The 20433-nt window shown below is 39.1% G+C and overlaps 1 protein-coding gene across 1 annotated transcript; it reads right to left on the reverse strand.

Annotated features, from left to right (window-relative positions):
- Positions 1-1211: 1211 nt before the first annotated feature.
- Positions 1212-19684, reverse strand: ppp1r26 (protein phosphatase 1, regulatory subunit 26). Its single transcript, XM_060890562.1, has 4 exons — positions 19542-19684; positions 14468-17835; positions 6182-6278; positions 1212-1376 (listed from the first exon to the last, which is right to left on the reverse strand). Exons 2-4 carry the CDS (start codon positions 17770-17772, stop codon positions 1302-1304), a joined length of 3477 nt encoding a protein of 1158 aa, XP_060746545.1. The 5' UTR covers positions 17773-17835; positions 19542-19684; the 3' UTR covers positions 1212-1301.
- Between the last annotated feature and the right edge of the window lie 749 nt (positions 19685-20433).

A 20433-nucleotide genomic window follows, 5' to 3' on the forward strand; every position in this document is an offset into this window, starting at 1 on the left:
TTGCATAATATCAGCTGTTGCATCCATTATCACTAGCTGAGAGATTGATATAATACACAATCAATGGCTAATGCACTATTTATTCCTATTATGTGGTTTTAAAGCCTTTTTTTTTTTTTTTTACAAATCCTTGTATCCAGAGTCTATGCAGTACAGACCTTAAAGCCTTGAAGTTTAAAACAGCACAATGCTAATCTATCTAAAATGGAAAGTACAGCTTTATTAATTACTATGTAAAATGCTAAACTGTCGTTTTATAACTTGTGCAAGTTTATTAGTTTTACCAATGTCAGACAATTAATTTAGAGCTTTAATCGTGTATGACATAGCCAGTGTCAACTACCTTAAACAGTAGCTAATACTTTATGTTAGTCATGAATTGTAAGTATCAGTAGCTAATGTAATGAAAGAACTGACAATATACTGATAAACAGCAGTCAACATTTACACTCATCAGACTAAATATTTTGAAAATCACTGCTCTCCATGATTTTGTTCTAACTCTGTATGAAAATTAGGTTATACAGTCAGTTCTTATTAAAATTTTGAAAATGATAGCTATGGCTTATACAATCACGTCCCTGAAAAACTGCAAAGAACTCCCCATCTAGGGTCTTATCATATGTAAAAAATTAACATCTATTGTAGAAACAACTGAAAACTATTCCGAAAACTATTTTGTAGAGATTTAGAATGTAAGCTTTTTAACATTTCTACAACTAGCCACTAGAGGGCTTCAGACATTTTGGCTTGACGTTTGACTCCTTGTTACAATAAACCCATAAATACAATCACATCTCAGTGTCATGCTGAAAAATTATGTGAAAATATGAAATACCATTTGAGACCAATGTTAAATACATAAATACTGATAACTTAAATATTTACTCCAATCCAATATGTTTATGCATAGAGGAGACGGAAAGAGACAGTATGTTAATCTGAGACTTTGCTTATCTTGACCATTTTATAAAGTAAGGTATTAGCACAAATGCAAACATAGCACATAAGTTCAATAAACGAGTTTTTTTTTTTACTGGAATACATTTTTTTTCAAAATAAAACAATAATTTGTGACACTCACTGCATCAACTTCTTTTAAAACACAACATTGTTCAAAAGTAAAGAAATCATCATGGTCAGAAGACCACTGCATACATAACAAAATATTTACACAGCCAAGTAATTGAAAATCAACTGAAAAATCAACTTTAAAAAAAAAAGGAACGCATAAACAGTATAATTACCACATAATGGTACGGTAGCACATCTCTTATAGAGTATCTTTCATGTATGAATCATCATAAGCTCTTCATCGTTGCACTGCTGAACACAAACTGCAGTTTCCTTCTCGCAGCTTTCAGGACTCTGCATCTCTGTAACATGCAGACTCAGACCTATCAGATTGTTTTGAATTACATTGTATATACATTGTACATTAGTGGCTCAGTAATTTTAAGTAAAGATTTATAGCTATGTAGCCACAATCGAAAGGCTCTTATAACACACATTGCAGCTATAAAATATACCTTTATTTTACATCATTATAGCACCACTGAACATAATTATAGCATCTTTTTCTGCTCAAATGTTGTTCAATTTTCCATTACAATTACTGTATCTTAAGATCATAAACTAAGCTTAACTCACACTTTCAGCCCTCAATCTCCTGAATGCATACTGTAGGCATAAACTACATGCAACTGACAAGTGATTGATCTGAACTTTACACTGCTTGAAATGAACCAAACCAGCTCTTAATAACCAAGATAAACAAAGGTGTCAGTCTTTAAAAATGCATTAAATTATTTTTTACTGTTTTATATACATTTCTTAAACATATAAAATAAATTTAAAAATGCATAAAAATATTTTATAAACATTTCTATGCATTCTTAAATATATTTTATATGTTTAAGAAATGTATATAAAAACAGTCACTAATCCTATTGTCACTTATAATCTGAAATTTCTTCAGTTATACATTGTGCATAATGACAATGTACACTGGAAAAAAATGCATTTTTTTATTATACATAGTTATATACATGTGTATTGGTAAAAATCCCATTCCAGATCTATTCCCCTTAAGCTGATATGATATAATAATAAAATAGTAACCTCCGCTCTATTAGGAATGAATTGTACTACATTTTGGTGCATAGCTGTGGAGATTTGCCAATTCGGACACAAGAGCATTATAATGGCCAGGCACTGAGGTGCGGAAAGAAGGCATGGGTGTAGCCAATGTTCCAGTTCATACCAAAAGGTGTTCAGTGGGGTTGAGGTAGGGGCACTGTGCAAGCCATTCAAATTCTTCTACATTTGTCTTGTCAAACAATGCCTTCATGGACCTTGCATTGTGAACAGATGCACTGTCATCATAAAACAGGTTGGGCCTTGTAATTCCTGTGGAAATATGCTAGACAATTGTGTGTTCCTTATTTGTGGAAGCAGTACAGGGAAGAACCACATACCGGCATGAGTGTCAGGTGCTCACATACTGGCCGTATAGTGTAACTTGACTAAAAACACGTTATCTTTATAGGATTGTGACATGAACCAAAGGTCAATTTTTAGAAATCTTAAAACATTTAGCTGCAGTTGACATCACAAGTTCTTCTCAGTGATACACAAATGTCCCTGAATGGTCACTATTTTAACAGGCAGGGTTGAGCATACTCAAGCATCCAACACTTCAACTGAGGGTCCCTGAGGGCGTCTGTCTACCACCCCCAGATGAACAGGCTGGTCGAGCATCACAACAGCATGCTGAAACAGGGTTAGACAAGAAAGGGAAGAACTGAGACCTTCTCACATACTTCCTCTTTGCCGCCCGAGAGACTCTGCAAGCATCCATTAACTTTTCGCTCTTTGAGCTCCTCTTTAGATGGCAACCTCAAGGACTGCTGGACTTGGTCTGCTAAGTTTGGTAGAAGCATTCTGCTCACTTATTGAATATGTCCATAGCTTCAAGTGCGAATCAACTGAGTGGCCCCAATCATAAGGGAGTATATGGAGAAGGTGCAAAGAGACCAGAAACGAGTCCGCAATCAACCAGCACAACCCCAAAACAATCAGGTGCCCTTGTCCCAAATTCTGCTTGCAAGTTCCTCACCTGCTGGACTGTACACAGTCCTCAAAAAGCCTGTTAAGCATGTAAGGCACCATTAATCTCCTAAAAAATGTATAGGACCATCCTCTTCCGTGTCTGCATTCACTGGTCCACCATGAGATTAAAACCCCTCTTGGAGTAGTCTCTGCCATCTTCTGCCAAGCCTTTGAAGGGGAAGAGCATCTGATCCTCTACTTAAGCTGAAAGCAGAGTCCCGCCAAAAAGAAATGCCTTGCCACGGACTGAGAGGCTCTGATGAATGAAGATGAGGTACTACAGTGGCATGCGAACGTTTAGGCACCCCTGGTCAAAATTTCTGTTTATGTGAACAGTTAAGCAAGTGGAAAATGAAATGATCTCCAAAAAGCATAAAGTTACAGATGACACATTCCCTTTATATTTTAAACAAAATAATTTTTTTAATTTCATCTACATTTTCAAAATAACAGAAAAGGAAAAAGGCCCGCAGCAACTTGGGCAACCTACATAGTTAGTAAACTCTTTTTGCATCCAGCCAAGAGGCTTTCAGATCTTGTTTCAGGGATTTTCGCCCCTTAATTTTGCCAAACTTAATGCAGCGGATGAAAGACACATCATGGTTACTTCCCTTTGACCTCGGAAAATGTCCAACAGAGCCATCGGCAAAGAATTGGCAGAAACCAGTTACACAGGACACAGGTACACCCATCTATTGTCCGGTAAAGTGGTCTTCATGGAAGAATTGTGGCCAAAAAGCTATACCTCTGACATGGAAACAATGCTAAGGTGCAGGTGCTCTGGACTGATGAGAATAACAATTGAAATATTTGGCTTTAGATGGAGGCAGGTTTTTTGCTTAAGGGCTGGAGTCCAATGCCCACACTGGGACGTGTCTCCAGAGGAGCAGTGGGAAGAGAAAAAAAGGGGGTTTAACCAGCTGGGTGGGGGGGTGTACAGTATCTCACAGAAGTCTGTACAACCCTCACATTTTTATAATATTTTATCATATCTTTTCATGTGACAACACTGAAGAAATGACACTTTGCTAAAATGTACAGTAGTGAGTGTACAGCTTGTATAACAGTGTAAAAATCCTAAGTGAAAATGTCCAAATTGGGCCCAATTAGCTATTTTCTCTTGGTTTCATGTGACTCGTTAGTGTTACAAGATCTCAGGTGTGAATGGGATGGAGGCTATAAGAAGATTGCCAAGACCCTGAAACTGAGCTGCAGCATGGTGGCCAAGACCATACAGAGGTTTAACAGGACAGGTTCCACTCAGAACAGGCTTCGCCATGGTTGACCAAAGAAGTTGAATGCACATGGTCAGTGCCATATCCAGAGGTTGTGTTTGGGAATTATACGTATGAATGGGTGGGGTGAAGGGGGTGGGGTGACAGTGTCAAATTGCATCAAATTGGTCTGCATAGCTGTCAACCCAGAAGGAAGCCTCTTTAAAAGATGATGCACAAGAAAGCCCACAAACAGTTTGCTGAAGACAAGAAGACCGACATGGATTACTGGAACCATGTCCTGTGGTCTGATGAGACCAAAATAAACGTATTTTTTTCAGATGGTGTTAAGCGTGTGTGGCGGCAACCAGGTGAGGAGTAAAAGACCAGTGTGTATTGCCTACCGTCATGCATGGTAGTGGGAGGGTCAGGGGCTACATGAGTGCTGCTGAGGAGCTACAGTTCATTGAGGGTACATACAACACCATGTACTGTGATCTACTGAAGCAGAGCATGATCCCCTCCCTTTGGAGACTGAGCCGCAAGGGAGTATTCCAACATGATAACCACCCCAAACACACCTCCAAGATGACCACTGCCTTCCTAAATAAGCTGAGGGTAAAGATGATAGACTGGCCAAGCATGTCTCCAGACCTAAATCCTATCCTATCCTAAATCCTCCTCAAACGGAAGGTGGAGGAATGCAAGGTCTTTAACATCCACCAGCTCTGTGATGTCATCATGGAGGAGTGGAAGAGGACTCCAGTGACAACCTGTGATGCTCTGGTGAACTCCAAGCCCAAGAGAGTTAAGGCAGTTCACTACTGTACATTGTAGCAAAGTGTAATTTCTTCAGTGTTGTCACATGAAAAGATATAATAAAATATTTACAAAAATGTAAGGGGTGTACTCACTTCAATGAGATACTGTAAATAAACAAACCATTCTGATCTGTGACCTACCCCATGGACAAGAAGCGAGGCGGCATTCCCACAGAAAACATGGAAGTGGAGTGGTGTCCCCCACAGGAACAGAAGCAAAAGCACATGTCCTCAATGCTGAGAAATGCAGGCAGATATTGCAGTGCAATCAGGAAGGTGTCTGATTGGTCCCAAATTTATTCTTTAAGATCTATCTTCAGCATAGAAAAGAGTGCTGGACATGATGGTTTGATCCCAAAGAGCCATGATCTCAAAATCGTTGAATATGTCTGAGATTAAATCAAGAGATAGAGGGATTTGAGGCAGTCTATATCCACAGAAGATCTGTGGTTAGTTCAACTGCAGAGTTCCTTCAAAAACTGTGCAAGTATACCTAGAAGAATTGATGCTGGCCAATGATAGTCACAGCAAATATTGATTTGATTTAGATTTTTCTTCTGTTCATTTACTTTGATACACCTTAGAATTTTATCAACACAACAAATGTTTTCATAAAGAGCAGACTCATTTACTGTGTTATTTTCTATACTCTGTTATATTACTAAAAACATTTTAGGAATTTGGGTTTTACCTACTATTTTATAATGTTAATCAGTTTTCTAAATTGTTTCTAAACGGTTTTCTAAATATGTTAAACATAAAAGGAATACTTTATTGAAAAAATGTCAGAGTAATAGTAATGGTTAATAAGTTTTGGATATATCATTCAGACAGAAATTACATAAAATACAGTCCAATAGGCTTGGAAAAAAATAATAGAGAATCATTAGGCTTATGTTAAGAAAATTTAATTGAATTAAACGTTTTGATTTTCATTTCAGTATTGACCTAGCTTGTTTCCATATAAAGTCAATGTTTGAGTGAAAAGGCAGCTTAGCCTTATTTACTTTCAATACAGACTACAAGTAATAGTACCTGCTTATTGTGTCTGAATTTCTGGCTCCTTTCCTCTGAGTTAAGGGCAATGTAGGGACTGAGAAGCGCACCTGGATCAATACAGGTGGACCAAGATCTGGTGGAGCAACACAAACAAATGCACACATATGCATATAGATGGTGGGTATACTAATGTATCCTTCAGTAAAGGTTCAAAATTAAATAAATTAAAGGAATACTACACAGGCATATAAACATTAAACTATGACTATCTGACACATTTAAATATGAAGAAAGATCCAACAACAGTCTTATGATGAGACCAATGTAAATGTGAGTGTGAGTGACTGCACTACAAAAGCAGTTTTAAAAGCAGATTAAATGTATATTAGTAAGCTGTATTATAGTTGCAGCAACACTAATTAGACCTACATAAACTGCACTGCTACCATATGACTGTACAGTACATTCTCTCTGAAAAAAATAGCCAGTTTTACAGTTTAAATATTCTTCCAAAATGTGTTATGCATATTGCATTTTACAGAGCTCAATAACTGCCTTTAGAGTTGCTTTTTTCCCTTTCTGTATGAAAAGTGAAAGCACTGCAAGTAGTTTATCAATTAAGATTTTATGCGAATAATTTAATGTGGGATGGGGGGCACGGTGGCTTAGTGGTTAGCACGTTCGCCTCACACCTCCAGGGTCGGGGTTCGATTCCCGCCTCCGCCTTGTGTGTGTGGAGTTTGCATGTTCTCCCCGTGCCTCGGGGGTTTCCTCCGGTTTCCTCCCCCGGTCCAAAGGCATGCATGGTAGGTTGATTGGCATCTCTGGAAAATTGTCCCTAGTGTGTGATTGTGTGAGTGAATGAGTGTGTGTGTGCCCTGCGATGGGTTGGCACTCCGTCCAGGGTGTATCCTGCCTTGATGCCCAATGACGCCTGAGATAGGCACAGGCTCCCCGTGACCCGAGGTAATTCGGATAAGCGGTAGAAGATGAATGAATGAATGAATTTAATGTGGGGGGATGTTGGCCAAAATTACTCCACTGACCAATTATATGTTCCTGTTTTGAGGATTCACACAGCTACAATGGCCAATCTGATTAGTCCTGCTAGTTCCTTGACCATGGACCAAGGAACTACCTTGACCAAGGAACTACCTTGAAGCTTCAAGATGAAGCTGGAAATGGTTATAAAAACCAGCAAAACTCTAAACCATCCTAAGAATATTGTGTAAGCCATTAAAATAAACCAAAAAATGTTGATCACAGGTGAGAATAGTCTGTCCAAGCGTCCAGATATGACACTGAATGAGTTCAAATAACCTGTGCAGACCTCATCATCAACAGCTCTTCAAATATCTGGCCTCTATCAGAGAGTAGGAAAAAATGCCACTTCTGAGAAAGGTTAACATAAAGCTTCACTTCTTGTTGGCTAAGGCAAGTAACATGAGCTTTTCAAAAAAGATTTTGATTTGCATTATTTTGGAGCAGTCCAAATACAGCAGAGTAACACAAGTCATATAATCAAAAACAAACAAAATCCAGACCCACATAGCCCTGTGTGAAAAAGTGTTTGTCCTCCCTGTTAAAACATAACTGTGGTTTATCTCACCGGAGTTCAATTTCTCTAGCCACACCCAGGCCTGATTACTGCCACACCGGTTTGCAATCAAGAAATCACTTATCTCACTTATGCACAATCTCTGAAAGCCAATGTTGACATTTGAAATCACCTAAACATACACGCCCCTAACCCAAATGGGTCCAACCCTTTTTGGTAGCTCTGCCCCACACATACATACGCAACCCAGGCAACTATTATGGCGGAACCTGCTGGGGCAGCTGGCCGAGGGTATGTTTTTATCAATAAATGAACTCAATGAGTAATACTATGGTAATACAGGTCAAATGGACGACGTTCAACACCTAGAACCCGAGGTAGAGGTAACGTTAGAGGCAGAGGTCGTAAAGTTGCTGCAGACAGGCGTGTGCACATGTTGCAGGCTCAAAGACTTGCAGTCAATCTTTCAATCGCTTTCGGCTAATGTCAGACATGCGCACTGAACACTCTCTCCATCGCATATTGAAAAGACACACCCCTTTCTGCTTATTGGCTACACGTTTGTTTTGTTAGTCGGCCCGACTCAGTTTTCTGCAGCATTTTTGGAACAACGTGCACCCCACCTTTAAATAAGACGTGACTTACAAAGTGAAGTTGACCAAAAGATCCTCAAATGCTACACATCATGCAGAGATCCAAAGAAATTCAGGAACAAATGAGAAAGAAAGTAAGTGAGATCTACTAGACTGGAAAAGGTTATAAAGCCATTTCTAAAGCTTTGGGACTCCAGCAAACCACAGTGAGAGCCATTATCCACAAATGGCAAAAACATGGAATAGTGGTGAACCTTCCCAGGAGTGGCTGGCCGACCAAGATTACCCCGAGAGCGTAGCAACGAAAACCCACTAATGTGGCTGAATTACAACAATTCTGCAAAGATGAGTGGACCAAAATTCCTCCATAGCGCTGTAACAGACTCATTACAGTTATCGCAAACGCTTGATTGCAGTTCTTGCTGCTAAGGGTGGCCCAACCAGTTATTAGGTTTAGGGGCAAACATGTTCTCACACAGGGCCATGTAGGTTTGTATTTTCCCTTAATAATACAAACCTTGATTTAAAAACTGCATGTTGTGTTTACTTGTTATCTTTGACTAATATTTAAATTTGTTTGATCTGAAACATTAAAGTGTGACAAACGTGCAAAAAAAAAAAATCAGGAAGGGGAGAACACTTTTTCACACCACTGTAGATAGCTACTTCTTGAGACAAACCTGGTTCAATCTGAGACAAACCCATGTATAGAGTGAAAACTTGCATCCCATCAAGATAATGACTTAAGGCACAGGGCAAGAACACAAAACCATGACCTAAACCCAACTGCTGTCCATCAACACGCTCACCTTCATTAATAAAAGTTGTGTTTAGGAAATGAGAGAAATGCCCAAATCAAAATGTGAAAAGCTCATACAGACTTTGAAGACAACTCACCGCTTTAACTGCAAAAGGACAATACACCAAATACTGACTACTGACTATATATATGATATTTCTGTGCTGTCAGAGATGTTATCTCTAATACGATTGGTCACAAAAATCCCTGTATCATCTTATTAACTCACTATCATTATTAAATATTGTATGCAATGACTATCGCCCAGTAGCCCTAACCTCCATAATGACGAGGTGCTTTGAGAGACGCAAGATCCTTCATCACTTCTTCACTATTCGATAACCTGGACTCCCTACTGTTTGCATAACGTCCCAACCACTCCACTGAGGACGTTATTGCACACCCGGCAATATATCTCACACATGGACACCAGAAAGAGAATGTTAAAATGCTGTTTGTAAACTATTGTCTACATACTCATCTCTAAGTTGGAGGTCCTGGGACTTAACCAAACCATATGTTCGATGGACTGCCTAACAGACCACAAACAGTATGGGTTGGCAAACATTTCTCACAAACAGCACTGGTGCCCCCAGAGTTGTGTTCTGAGCCCCCCTAGTGTACTCACTGTACACAAACGACTGCATGGCCACTCCCGACTCCACCACCATCACCAACTTTGCTGACGACACAGTTGTGGTAGGCCTGATCCCCAACAACGATAAGAGGGCCTACCCGTTTCTGAACTGCTCAACAAATACCATACTTGAACATTTGTTCATTGCACACTTTCACTACATGCACATCCTAGCACTTTAACAGTTACAGATGTCCATATACTGTTTCCTTTATGTCCGTTCTCATGCACATCACTGCATTACGCTATGTATGTTTCTGATTATATTTTCTTTCTCTAATTATATTTTTTCTGAACATATTTCATATTTTTATACATTTGTTTCATATATATTTATATTTTTCTGATATACTTTCCATGATTATATATATAAAATTTCCTCTTATGTTGTATTCACCTGTGCCTTATAATATTGGCTATTTTTTTGGACAGTCGTACAAAGCATTTCACTACATGACATACTGTGCATGATTGTGTATGTGACAAAATTTTAATTAAAATTTGAAGAAATTCAAGAACGTGGCTTGGTCAAGGTGATGACATTGCCGCCAAAGTCTCCATTCCTATCTATGGCATTTTACAGAACTTAAAAGATTTGCTGGTAATGGGTAGAAACACTTTGTGAGGACTAAGGAAAATGGCCAGATTGGTTTAAGCTGCCAGGAAAGATATAATAACAAAGATAATCATTTTTTACACAAAAAGTTACACAAAACATAATTGGGTTCTACTCCTTTCAGGAAAGAACAGGAATCTCCTGGTCTTCAACTGGCCAGGTACAGTGAATCTGTGCCCACGAGAGGCCCAGATGCTTGTTCTTGGCTGGAGTGGTACCTGATTTTATTCTGCTGTTGTAGTGCATCAGTGTTATTCACTTCCCTTGTCAGATTCACTTCCCTTGTTAGCAGGTGAGCTAACCAATAAGAGCATATGACTGAATCATGAAGTGATTCCATCCCTGCACACATGAATGCTCAAAAAAAATTCACAGCAAAAACAATGTGACTTTACATAATTCAGTGCAGAAACAGGACACTTCAGCTAAAGGATGTTAAACTTGTCACATATTCATAAGCACCTTACCCTGCGCAGTCAAAACAAACTGTATGGGGAGTATGTACTGTCTAAGCACATGATATCAGTAGGTTTAAAGAATCCAAAAATTATGACTATAATGCTAATAATGCAGCTCTATTCACAGGCAAATGTTTGAGCATCACTGTTTATTACATTTTTAAGACACTTGGTGTATCTGGCCTATGGCCTGTAAGCTGGACAAAAAAGCTCAATTTAATGCAAAAACAGTAAAAGGTGACAACCCAGAAGAATCTCCTGTACAAAATTAAAATAAATAAACTTTTCATTATAAAATGCACAAACAAAAACATTTGACACACAAAATGATAACAAAATCCCCTTACACCTTGACTTATTATCTGTCTCTATATTCATATATCATCAACAAATGCTCTGGTCTCAGCTTTGTGTTCACGCATACTTGTGTATTCTTGGATCTATTCTGCACACACTGTGATATAATTTCTCCCACACACTATTCCAAGAGGCAGGGAAGGTAGTCTGTTCTAATCCTCAGAGATTACTGTAGTTAAAGAACCTGTTCTAACTTTTCCTCAACTAAAGAAAATGCCTACTTGGAAACTAGCTGTTATGAGACAACCTATGATTGCAGAAATTGGTATATCACAAGAGTCCTTTCTGGGTCCTGGTTTCTGGGTACATATTCATATTTCTGCTTAAGGTCAGTCTGACAGGATCAGACTGCATTTACACCTACCTGAAATCTGATCACAGTGTGCACCTGATGACCTGTAAATGCTTGACTACCAATTGCAATGCTTGCCTTGTGCATTTACATATTATTGATATTGTGAAATGGCAGCTAATAATAAGCAAACCACAGAAAATGTGTATTCACGCAGCATACATGCAGCTGTTGAATTAAATGAATGAATAACTAAATGAATAAGGGCAGAGATCAGGAACAAATAAGTATGACAAACAAATAATTATGACAGTATGTTGACAGACAAACAAATCTGTAAACAGCTTAGCAAAAAAAGACTCCCTCTCTGCATTTTGCATGCTAGTAAACTTTTCAAGTATGTTAGCATACATTTTTGTGTGTGTAAAAAAAAAAAAAGAAGAAAAAATAGATATGGGGGAAAAAAAAGGTTACACATTATAGACACATATCAAATCCTTTCCAGCAAGATCCTTTGTGATTCACAGATCAAATGTGACAAAATACCTGTACTGTTATGAAAATATTTCTACATACATAGAATGTAAAAGGAACATTCATTCATTATTATTCAGTCATTCTGGTCAAACATGCTAGATCCAGATATGCTCACATCTAAGGTTTGGGTACAAACACTCAAATGCCGCAATCCACTAAACCAGTACAGTTTAGAGCTGATTGTACTTTTTGTGTACACAGGCCTTTGTAACGTACATTTGGCCCAGGCGACAAAGAAGTGATCAGATAAGGGGATTTTATACATAGAAATAGTGAGGTTTAATTCATGCTGAAATAGCTTCATTAGAACCACTGAAATGTAAAAAAAAAAAAAAAACAACTTTTAGATCTTCTCCATGCATATGAAATCATGTAATGGTAGGTGAGAAATAAGACGGCCAAATGAAAGAAAGTGCTCGGTTATAACTGGTTTTACGTGATCTAAATGAACGTGTCCTCTAGTTGTATGAATATATAAATGAACAAAACATGACAGCTTACAGTTCATCTGAACAGCAATATAACAGCATGTTTTTTTATGTGATACTGGCCAAGTTTCCATTTAAGCAGCTTATGGCACCATCATGTGGTATGGAGAGACACTGACTGATTTTAAATTGCACTAAAGAAAGGGAATAAAACAAGTAAATCCTTTACCCCAGTATTTTGAAGGATGGTATGTTAATATAGAAATGTTGACCCCACCAAAGTTTACTATCATACTTAGCTGACAGTGTAAGAAGAGTTAAAGTGCTGAGGTAGAAATATATTTTACTTTCTCTGCATCTACCGCAATGGTTCTCAGGGCGTTCATTAACGATTTAATAAATACTGTGAGATATAATGTGTTATAGAAGTCAACAAGCATGTGCAATGCAGAGGGGGCTTCCAAAATAAACGACTAATTTAGCATCTTATGGATATAGAAAGACACTTATATAGGCATGATCGTTGCACAGCCTGATTCACTTTAAACAGCTCTTCGTTTTAGCTTATGCTATATCAGGTGCATGTCAGACCTGCAAAAACGTCAGTGTTTTCAGACTTGGGGGTTCTCCGGGTGAAGGCCAGAGAAACTGATGCATTGTAGAAGATTAGAAAGGTGAGATGATAATGAATCTAAATGAGCTAAATCTCAGTCCTGCTTGCAGACTTCGTAGTATTCCATTTTGTGCTAAAAGGTTCTTACCAGAATATGTAGTTCTTGATAAAACATATGTTTGTTAGAACATTTACATTTTTTTGCCCCAATTCTTTTACCACTATAACCATATAAGAAGTGTTCAAGAAGAACTGCTCTTTATTCTGCATTAAAAAAAATCAATTTATGGTAAGTGAAACAAAACAGAAAATATCACATATATTTTATGAATAACAGTATGATGGAGTAATTCTAACCAATGTCCCTTTTAACAACAAAATATCTGAAACAACATGGATAGAAAGGGATTGGAATAAAGCACACAAAACATTTTCTGCATTAATTTTGAATGATGGCTGAGCAAATGGAATTTCTAGGGTGCAAGTGAGAGAACAAGAGGGATTGTATCACTACTGCATTATATCAGCATATTACCCACCTTAATACAAACAATAGAGAGAGTGCAAGGATGGAGTGCTAATGTGAACTTTCACCTGTACAGAGCCAACATGGACCCAAAGCTTTTATTCCAAACCAAATTTCAAAATCCTCAATTATCAGGTTATAGAGCTGGGTGCAAACTGACATTTTACCACTATTAATCATTTTGCATAACTTTATATTTTCTATATTTGCTCTACAGATCAAGATGAGGACTATCCTGCAGGCCCTTGCATTAAGAGCTATACCATTCAAAAGGTCTTTGTCTCACTGGGCAGAAAATAAGCAAAAAAGAAACCTTAAAAGGAATCACATTCTGGTCACCCATTAAATGTCACCCACCACAACTTTTGGAGCACTGGTCAAGTGATGGTTTGTTCACCATTCTTTGCTACTCTATCTGCTCGCCTGAGGGAGGTTTATTTAATAGCATTTTGATTTGAAGCATAAATACGTTACTCTCTGTGAATTACATAACTAGATGCATTAGGATATTTAAACAATTGTTGAAGACAAATATTTTAGCTACAAGATGCACTTATTTTAATAAATAACTCCTAACACAGATTTTGATCTGACTGATCCATTTGTTAAAACCCCGCTCCGGTCCAATGAACGGAATTAACAACTTACATACACCAAGAATGAAGAATGTACATGATGCTTCCCCTAAATAGGGTCAAAATGAATGAGAGCTTTTATATGAGAAACACACGAATCACCATAAATGTGCTAAAACATAGCAGTAATTTTTCATATACCCAAACACTCTGAAGTATTAGAGGCCAAAAGGAATACTGTAGATGGAAAGACATGCACAGGGTCTATGCTGGCTCTTTGCAGGTTCTGTCAGATGGAGAGGAAAGAAAAATAGAGAGAGGGCCTGTACTCACTGGCTGCATTGCTGCTGTCTCCTATCTGTCTTCTCTTCACCTGAGTCTACATCTGTCTCATCTATGCACCTTTCCGACTCTTCCTCTCTCCCTTCACTGGTTTTTCTGGTATCTTTCTGTGTATTTCTAAGCTGCAGGTGAGTGGACTTGTGAGCTGACAGAGCTACAACTGAGGGCTGATCTCTGCGCAGGTGGACCAAGCTAGCACCTGCACGTGGCTGGGATATGGCAAGGGGTAGGGGGACGCATGAAAGGTGAGAGGGGTAATGAGGCAGGTGCCTAGATAGGTGTGCAGGATTTGAGGATGCATGTCTGCTGTTAGAGGTCAGATTAGGAGGTTGGTCCCATTGTCCTTTCCTTTCCCAACTGTACAGATCGAATGAATCAGACCTGCTCTCAGCAGGACCTTCCTGGCAATCTTTCTTGGCAACCATGAGAGTCTGTGAAGAGGAACTAAGAAAGTGTTTTTCTACTGGAGGGGGAGAGGGACACACAGTGCTAATAGCCTCTATAAGAGGAATTCTACTCCTGTTCTGCAAACTGCTTGACAGGTCTTCTGAACATTTTTCCCTAGCTGAACCTATACTGCAGTTATCATGCTTCATCAGAAACAGGTTCTGGTGCTGTGCAGCACTCTTGGGATCCTGTGGATCAGTTACATTAATAACAAATGTTTCAGAATCAGTTCTGTCTGTGAACTTTAATGTTACCTTTTGAGCCCAGTCCTTGTCTGTTTCTAAGCTGATATCCTTGCACTCATGCAAAGTTCTCTCATGCAATTGATCACCCTTACTGTCCTCTTCCAAAGTGCAGCAGCTGGCAAATGATGAAGGTGGTCCCTTAATGTTCAGGGGAATGCCCTGCGTTTGCTCTTTCTGACTTAAGTCCATGCTCAATGAAGCTCTTGAAAGATCAGAAGACTTTGTATAAAGCTCCTCTATTTTAACATTTTTCGCTCCAATTGTATTGAAGGCAGTTTCTTCTGCACCTCCAGCATTATCCTGCTTCTGGGTAGTCACTGATGTAGAAGACCCTTTTGCTTTCTCAGCCAAGAACCGACGAATCTCTTGCTCAATGCTGTCATCGCTGTCCACTGAGCTGCTCTCCTCATCAACATGTGTAGATTGGACTCCATGGACTGCCATCTTGAATCCAGAGCCCTGGACTTCCTTTGTGGAGATTTTAGGATTTTTGCTATTTTTCTGTGACTTCAAACATTTAGGTTTAGCTCCTTTGTCCTGTCTGGATATGCTCATCAGCCCTTTGCTGCTTTTTATAACACCAGGTTTCACAGATGCAAGAACCAAATTTTGATCCTTGACAGATTTGTGTTTTTTTAAGGTGTCCGTACCTGGTTGTTGGATGGGTTTCTGGCCCTTTCGTGCTTTAAGTTTCATGTCCCGGACTTTCTTCTTCACCTTTTTCTTCGTCTTGAGCAAATCTTTAATTGCTGCATCAAGATCCTCATCACTGTCCAAAGAGCTACTCTTTTCACTGCTGTAGTTCCTCTCAGAGCCAAAAAAATACTCTGAGGGACTGGTTCCAAGGCTAGAAACCTTGTTTATGGATGTGAATCCTTCTGTAATGCTGTGATGGGGAGAGCAATGTGCATAGTCAATAGTCTTTACAATATTCGAGCTACAAGTGTGCCATGTAACAGGAGGGAACTCACTCTGGGTTTGGGGTTTGGGTTGAGGCTCCTCTTTCAATGTATTACCAGAAATTCCTTGTTTACAACTTATGCCATCTTCTTTCCGTTTCCTTTTTCGTGAAAAGGACAGCCTTAGTGCTTTGCTCTGATCCTCCTCCACCTTGATCTGTTGAGGAGCTTTAGTGGCTGTGGATACTCCAGGGTAGTCAGTTGTGGATGCCTGTTCATGCAGCTTTGCTTTATGCTCCAGAAATTTACGAATCTCTTGCTCAATTCCATCCTCACTGTCCACAGAGCTCTCATCACTTTTTTCATATTTCTGCAGTGAAACACCAGTGGGAAGGAAAGATGCGGTCTCTGTTGTTGGGGTACTGGCCAGGTCCAAGTTGGGCTCAAATGCTGAAGGCATCACAGTCTTGGAGATGTCCAAGATGGCCTCGGCACACATCAGCTCAGCAGTAGTGTTGACTGTGAGCGTAGAATGAATTTGCTGTCCAATATTTGGCTCTTCACCTCTAGTGGAGCACAATGAATCTCCACCTGCCACCACACAACATGTAGGCAGCATGCTGAAAGAGAGGCCTACAGGATTAGGAGAAGCACACTTAATTTCTTTAGGTTCCACTGCATTTTTCTTTCTGTTCTTTTTCTTAGCTAGTTTTTTAAGAGGCTTAACAGCAATGTGATCAGCCATCAAACAACTTTGCTTTGGGTGAGGTTTGTGTTCCTTTTCCTTTTGCCTTTCCTGTTGGTAGTTCCTTATTGCCTCTTCAATGCCATCATCACTACTAGAGTCCAGCACTTCCTTCAGCTGAACGCACGTCAAGCCCTCATGACGCTCCTTCTCTTTTTGCTGAAACTTCTGTATGGCTTCTTCAATCCCATCATCACTGCTTGAATCCATTAAATCTTCCTCTTTAATTTTGAGTGAATGTGAAGTACAATCCACTTGTGGCAAACTGGAAGATGTTCCAGAGGAAGGTGGAGCTTTTGCAGGCAAAGCTTTAAAGGCACCTGTTTTTCCAAACGGGGTCTCTTTGATTGTTTTTTTCTTTTTCTTCAAGCCTCCCAATGGCTGGATTCCTTTTGAACCTTTCAGGGTAGTGTTGCTACTAGTTAGCACCTTGGTGGAATGTATGACCTGTTTAGGTGCATCTGCCATACAATATTCTTCCTCTTGGACTTTTGTTATCTGTATTGGGTCCTCCACCGGCTCCCTTTTATGCTTTTGGTCCACTTTTTCTTTCAGGTACTCCTGAATCGCCTCCTCAATTCCTCGATCTACAGAATCATCGCTATCTGAACCTTCAGTGGCATCAGAGCCAAATGCATGAAGCTTACTGCTGTCTGTCGCTGCACGTCGAGTCCTTGCTAGCGTGTCCATGTGACAAGACTTGTGGCCACCACATGATGGCTTGGGCAGGTTGAGGGCAGACTGGGCACTAGAGTTGACCTCATTGTTCATATCTGAGGACTGTGTGCTGCAAAGGCTGTCAATGATCATTTGGACTTTGTGCGGGATGGGGGTTCCGCTAGAAGATACAAAGTCACTGTCTGAAGCACTATCATTGAAGCAAAGTGGCAGGCTCAAGCTCTTACCGGACCTCCATTCTGAGTGAACTGCCACCACAGGAGGAACCGTTTTCAGAAACATTATAGAAGGACAGAAGAGGGGGAAGGTGTTGCCTGGAACCTCTATCTGTGACCTCGTAACATTCTAAAAAAAGAGAAAAACAAAAAAGTTCCAATTAAAAAACACACTTTCATTTGTTATAGCATTCAACATATTAATATTTTAAAATTTTACTTTTGGAACTATTGTCTGGTCACGCAATGCTACATCACAGCTTTGTATCATTTAGCCTCTAACTGGTTGCCAAGCCATAATGATCTTCTAGAGCAATCTGAAAGTGTCTGTTCAGCTGAAGTAAACTTGTATTTTGCGGTAATCCATGTGATTAATTGTCAGTCCAATTCATCACTCAGATTATAACCAAACAGCATCATGTTATGTCTGCTCGGGTCCTATTGCGACCAGTACATCTCTTTTTGACCTCTTTGCTAGCCAGCTTTGTGCTCCAAAATACTGCCTGCAGACTCAGAGAGGTTCTGCCTATGATGGTGGCTGAACAACATGAAATCGCCTTCAAAAAGCGAGTCTGATCTCCCAAGATAACCAGTTCATAACTAAACAACATTTAGCTATATGGACAAAAACATTGTTCGTGTTTATCACATAAAATCCCAGGTATCAGAAATTAGTTGCAAACTGAAGCAGAAATTTAGCTAAATTTTCACCTTGTGAAAGAATTCCGTTACTGCCGAGAAGAAAAAATATATATTTTGATTTTTTTTGTACATCAAATACTTGATACAAGTGTTAAGGTGTGACAAATCGGTGTTAATGTAATGCGTTCGTGTCTAAAACAATGATGATAGTGTTAAATTTTGATGTTACAGGTGATTCTCCGCCGATGTCTTTATAATGTTTACTTCCTCTGTGCGGTTTATCCAGCAGGTGAATCAGTCTCATTCCGATATTATGATTAAATCACAGAAAGTTTTTTTTTATTTATTCCAGCAGCTATTAATAAGTGAAACGTTTATTCCGTGACCCATTCTTACTAATACGTTTTACCAAAAAAAAACAAAAAAAACAAAAAAAAAAAAAAACGCACATTTTACTACCTATGATCAGACGGAGTGAAAGTTGTTTAATTAAACTGAAGGAACGTTCATAAAAGACCTTTAAGGTTACAGACACAGCGGCTGCGTCGTGCTCGTGTTCCCTATCAGGAGCCTTTAGCACACACGGCTTCAGCTCCGAACGCCCGAAAAAAAAAAAAAAACATTAAAATCTACTTATTCTTTTCCACAAACTACTTTCATATCCACGACATCGTTATTATAAACGCGGACAGTTCTACTGAAGTGTTTAGTAACATATTTACTTCATAAATACCCAGCTTTCTTTGTTTAAGTCCACCAATTCGGTAGGCTTTAGAGCCCGAGTCTCGCACCGCGCTGTCGCTGTATCGCTAGCGGCTCAGGCTGCACCGCTCGCCGCTCAGCAGAGCTAAGACACACCGCAGAGGAACCGGCTTCCGTTCCGCTGCCAATTGGTGCACTGAAACCTCCACGTTTATTACCGGCTTACCTCCAATCCAAAAAGCTACCTGTTAGATAACTAGCAACACAGAGACTCCAGGCAACGTGCTACGTGAATAATAAAATGCTAAAATATAAACGAAGACACAAACTAGTTTAGGAACTGGCGAGGGGCGGAAGCCTCAGGACGGAAGGCTCAGCGCGGCCTCGCCACTACGCAAGCCGGCTCGTTCTCTGGAACCCCCCTTTGTATCGTAAACATTATCAAACTGAAACCGAATAGGCAAATATAAAGAACTAAATCGACGTGCTTACCCGAAGACTGGTCGAACTCACGCGTTCATGTGCTGGCACTGTGGTTTCGAGGAGAGTCGCTAAATTATTACATAAATTATTATTTTTGTGTCTTCACACGACACCGACGCGCGCAGAAAATGCACGTTCTCGAGCAGCCGCGCTTCCTACTTACCATGGAGAGCTCACTTAAAGCTACAGTATCCCTGAAAAGCAACTTTATATACTGAATATATGTGTATATATATATATATATATATATATATATATATATATATATATATATATATATATATATATATATGTTTGTGTGTGTGTATATATAAATTTCCTGATTCAAAACAAAATACTACAAATGTATGAAACGATACCAATGCAATTCAATTTAACTTTTTTTTTTAAATAGTGCTGTTATTGTTGACAATGATCTATAAATCAAAATATCAAAAAATCTGAATAAAAATATAAAATAAACTGAAATTTTTATTTATTCCTTATGAGCAAACAAGAGGAAACTGTGGCAAAGAAAAACGTCATTAGGAAGAAACCTTAAGAGGAAGCAGCATCAACCAGGGAACCCTTGGGTTACACCAGACATTGGGATTATAAATAATGTCCTGGAGCTTTTGAGCAACTTATAAATCATCATAATTCTAAATTCTTTTCAGACTGAACACTAATTCCTTCCTGTCAAAACCATCAGATGTTAGATAATGAATACCTGAGTACAAAACTGACCACTGCAACAGCAGGTCAAAGTGGTTGTAATCACAGCAGTCCTATATGTCTCTAGGTATAGTCCATGTGAGGCCATAATCAGCAGCATTTTCCTAGTTGGAATATGGAAATTATTAGTAGTGACTTAAAATCGAATACATCATTATTATTGCAACTAGTGGTGAAAAATGGGAAC

The sequence above is a fragment of the Tachysurus vachellii genome, chromosome 17 (assembly GCF_030014155.1).
Source record: "Tachysurus vachellii isolate PV-2020 chromosome 17, HZAU_Pvac_v1, whole genome shotgun sequence".
Taxonomy (NCBI): Eukaryota; Metazoa; Chordata; class Actinopteri; order Siluriformes; family Bagridae; genus Tachysurus; species Tachysurus vachellii.

Bases quoted from the DNA above. Each gene is read 5' to 3' on its own strand.
- ppp1r26 (XM_060890562.1), bottom strand. From the start codon at position 17,772: ATGTTTCTGAAAACGGTTCCTCCTGTGGTGGCAGTTCACTCAGAATGG. The intron at 6,279-14,467 runs GTGAGTACAGGC...TTGCTCCACCAG, and splicing joins AGACAGCAGCAATGCAGCCA to ATCTTGGTCCACCTGTATTG. The intron at 1,377-6,181 runs GTACTATTACTT...TGCATGTTACAG, and splicing joins AATTCAGACACAATAAGCAG to AGATGCAGAGTCCTGAAAGC.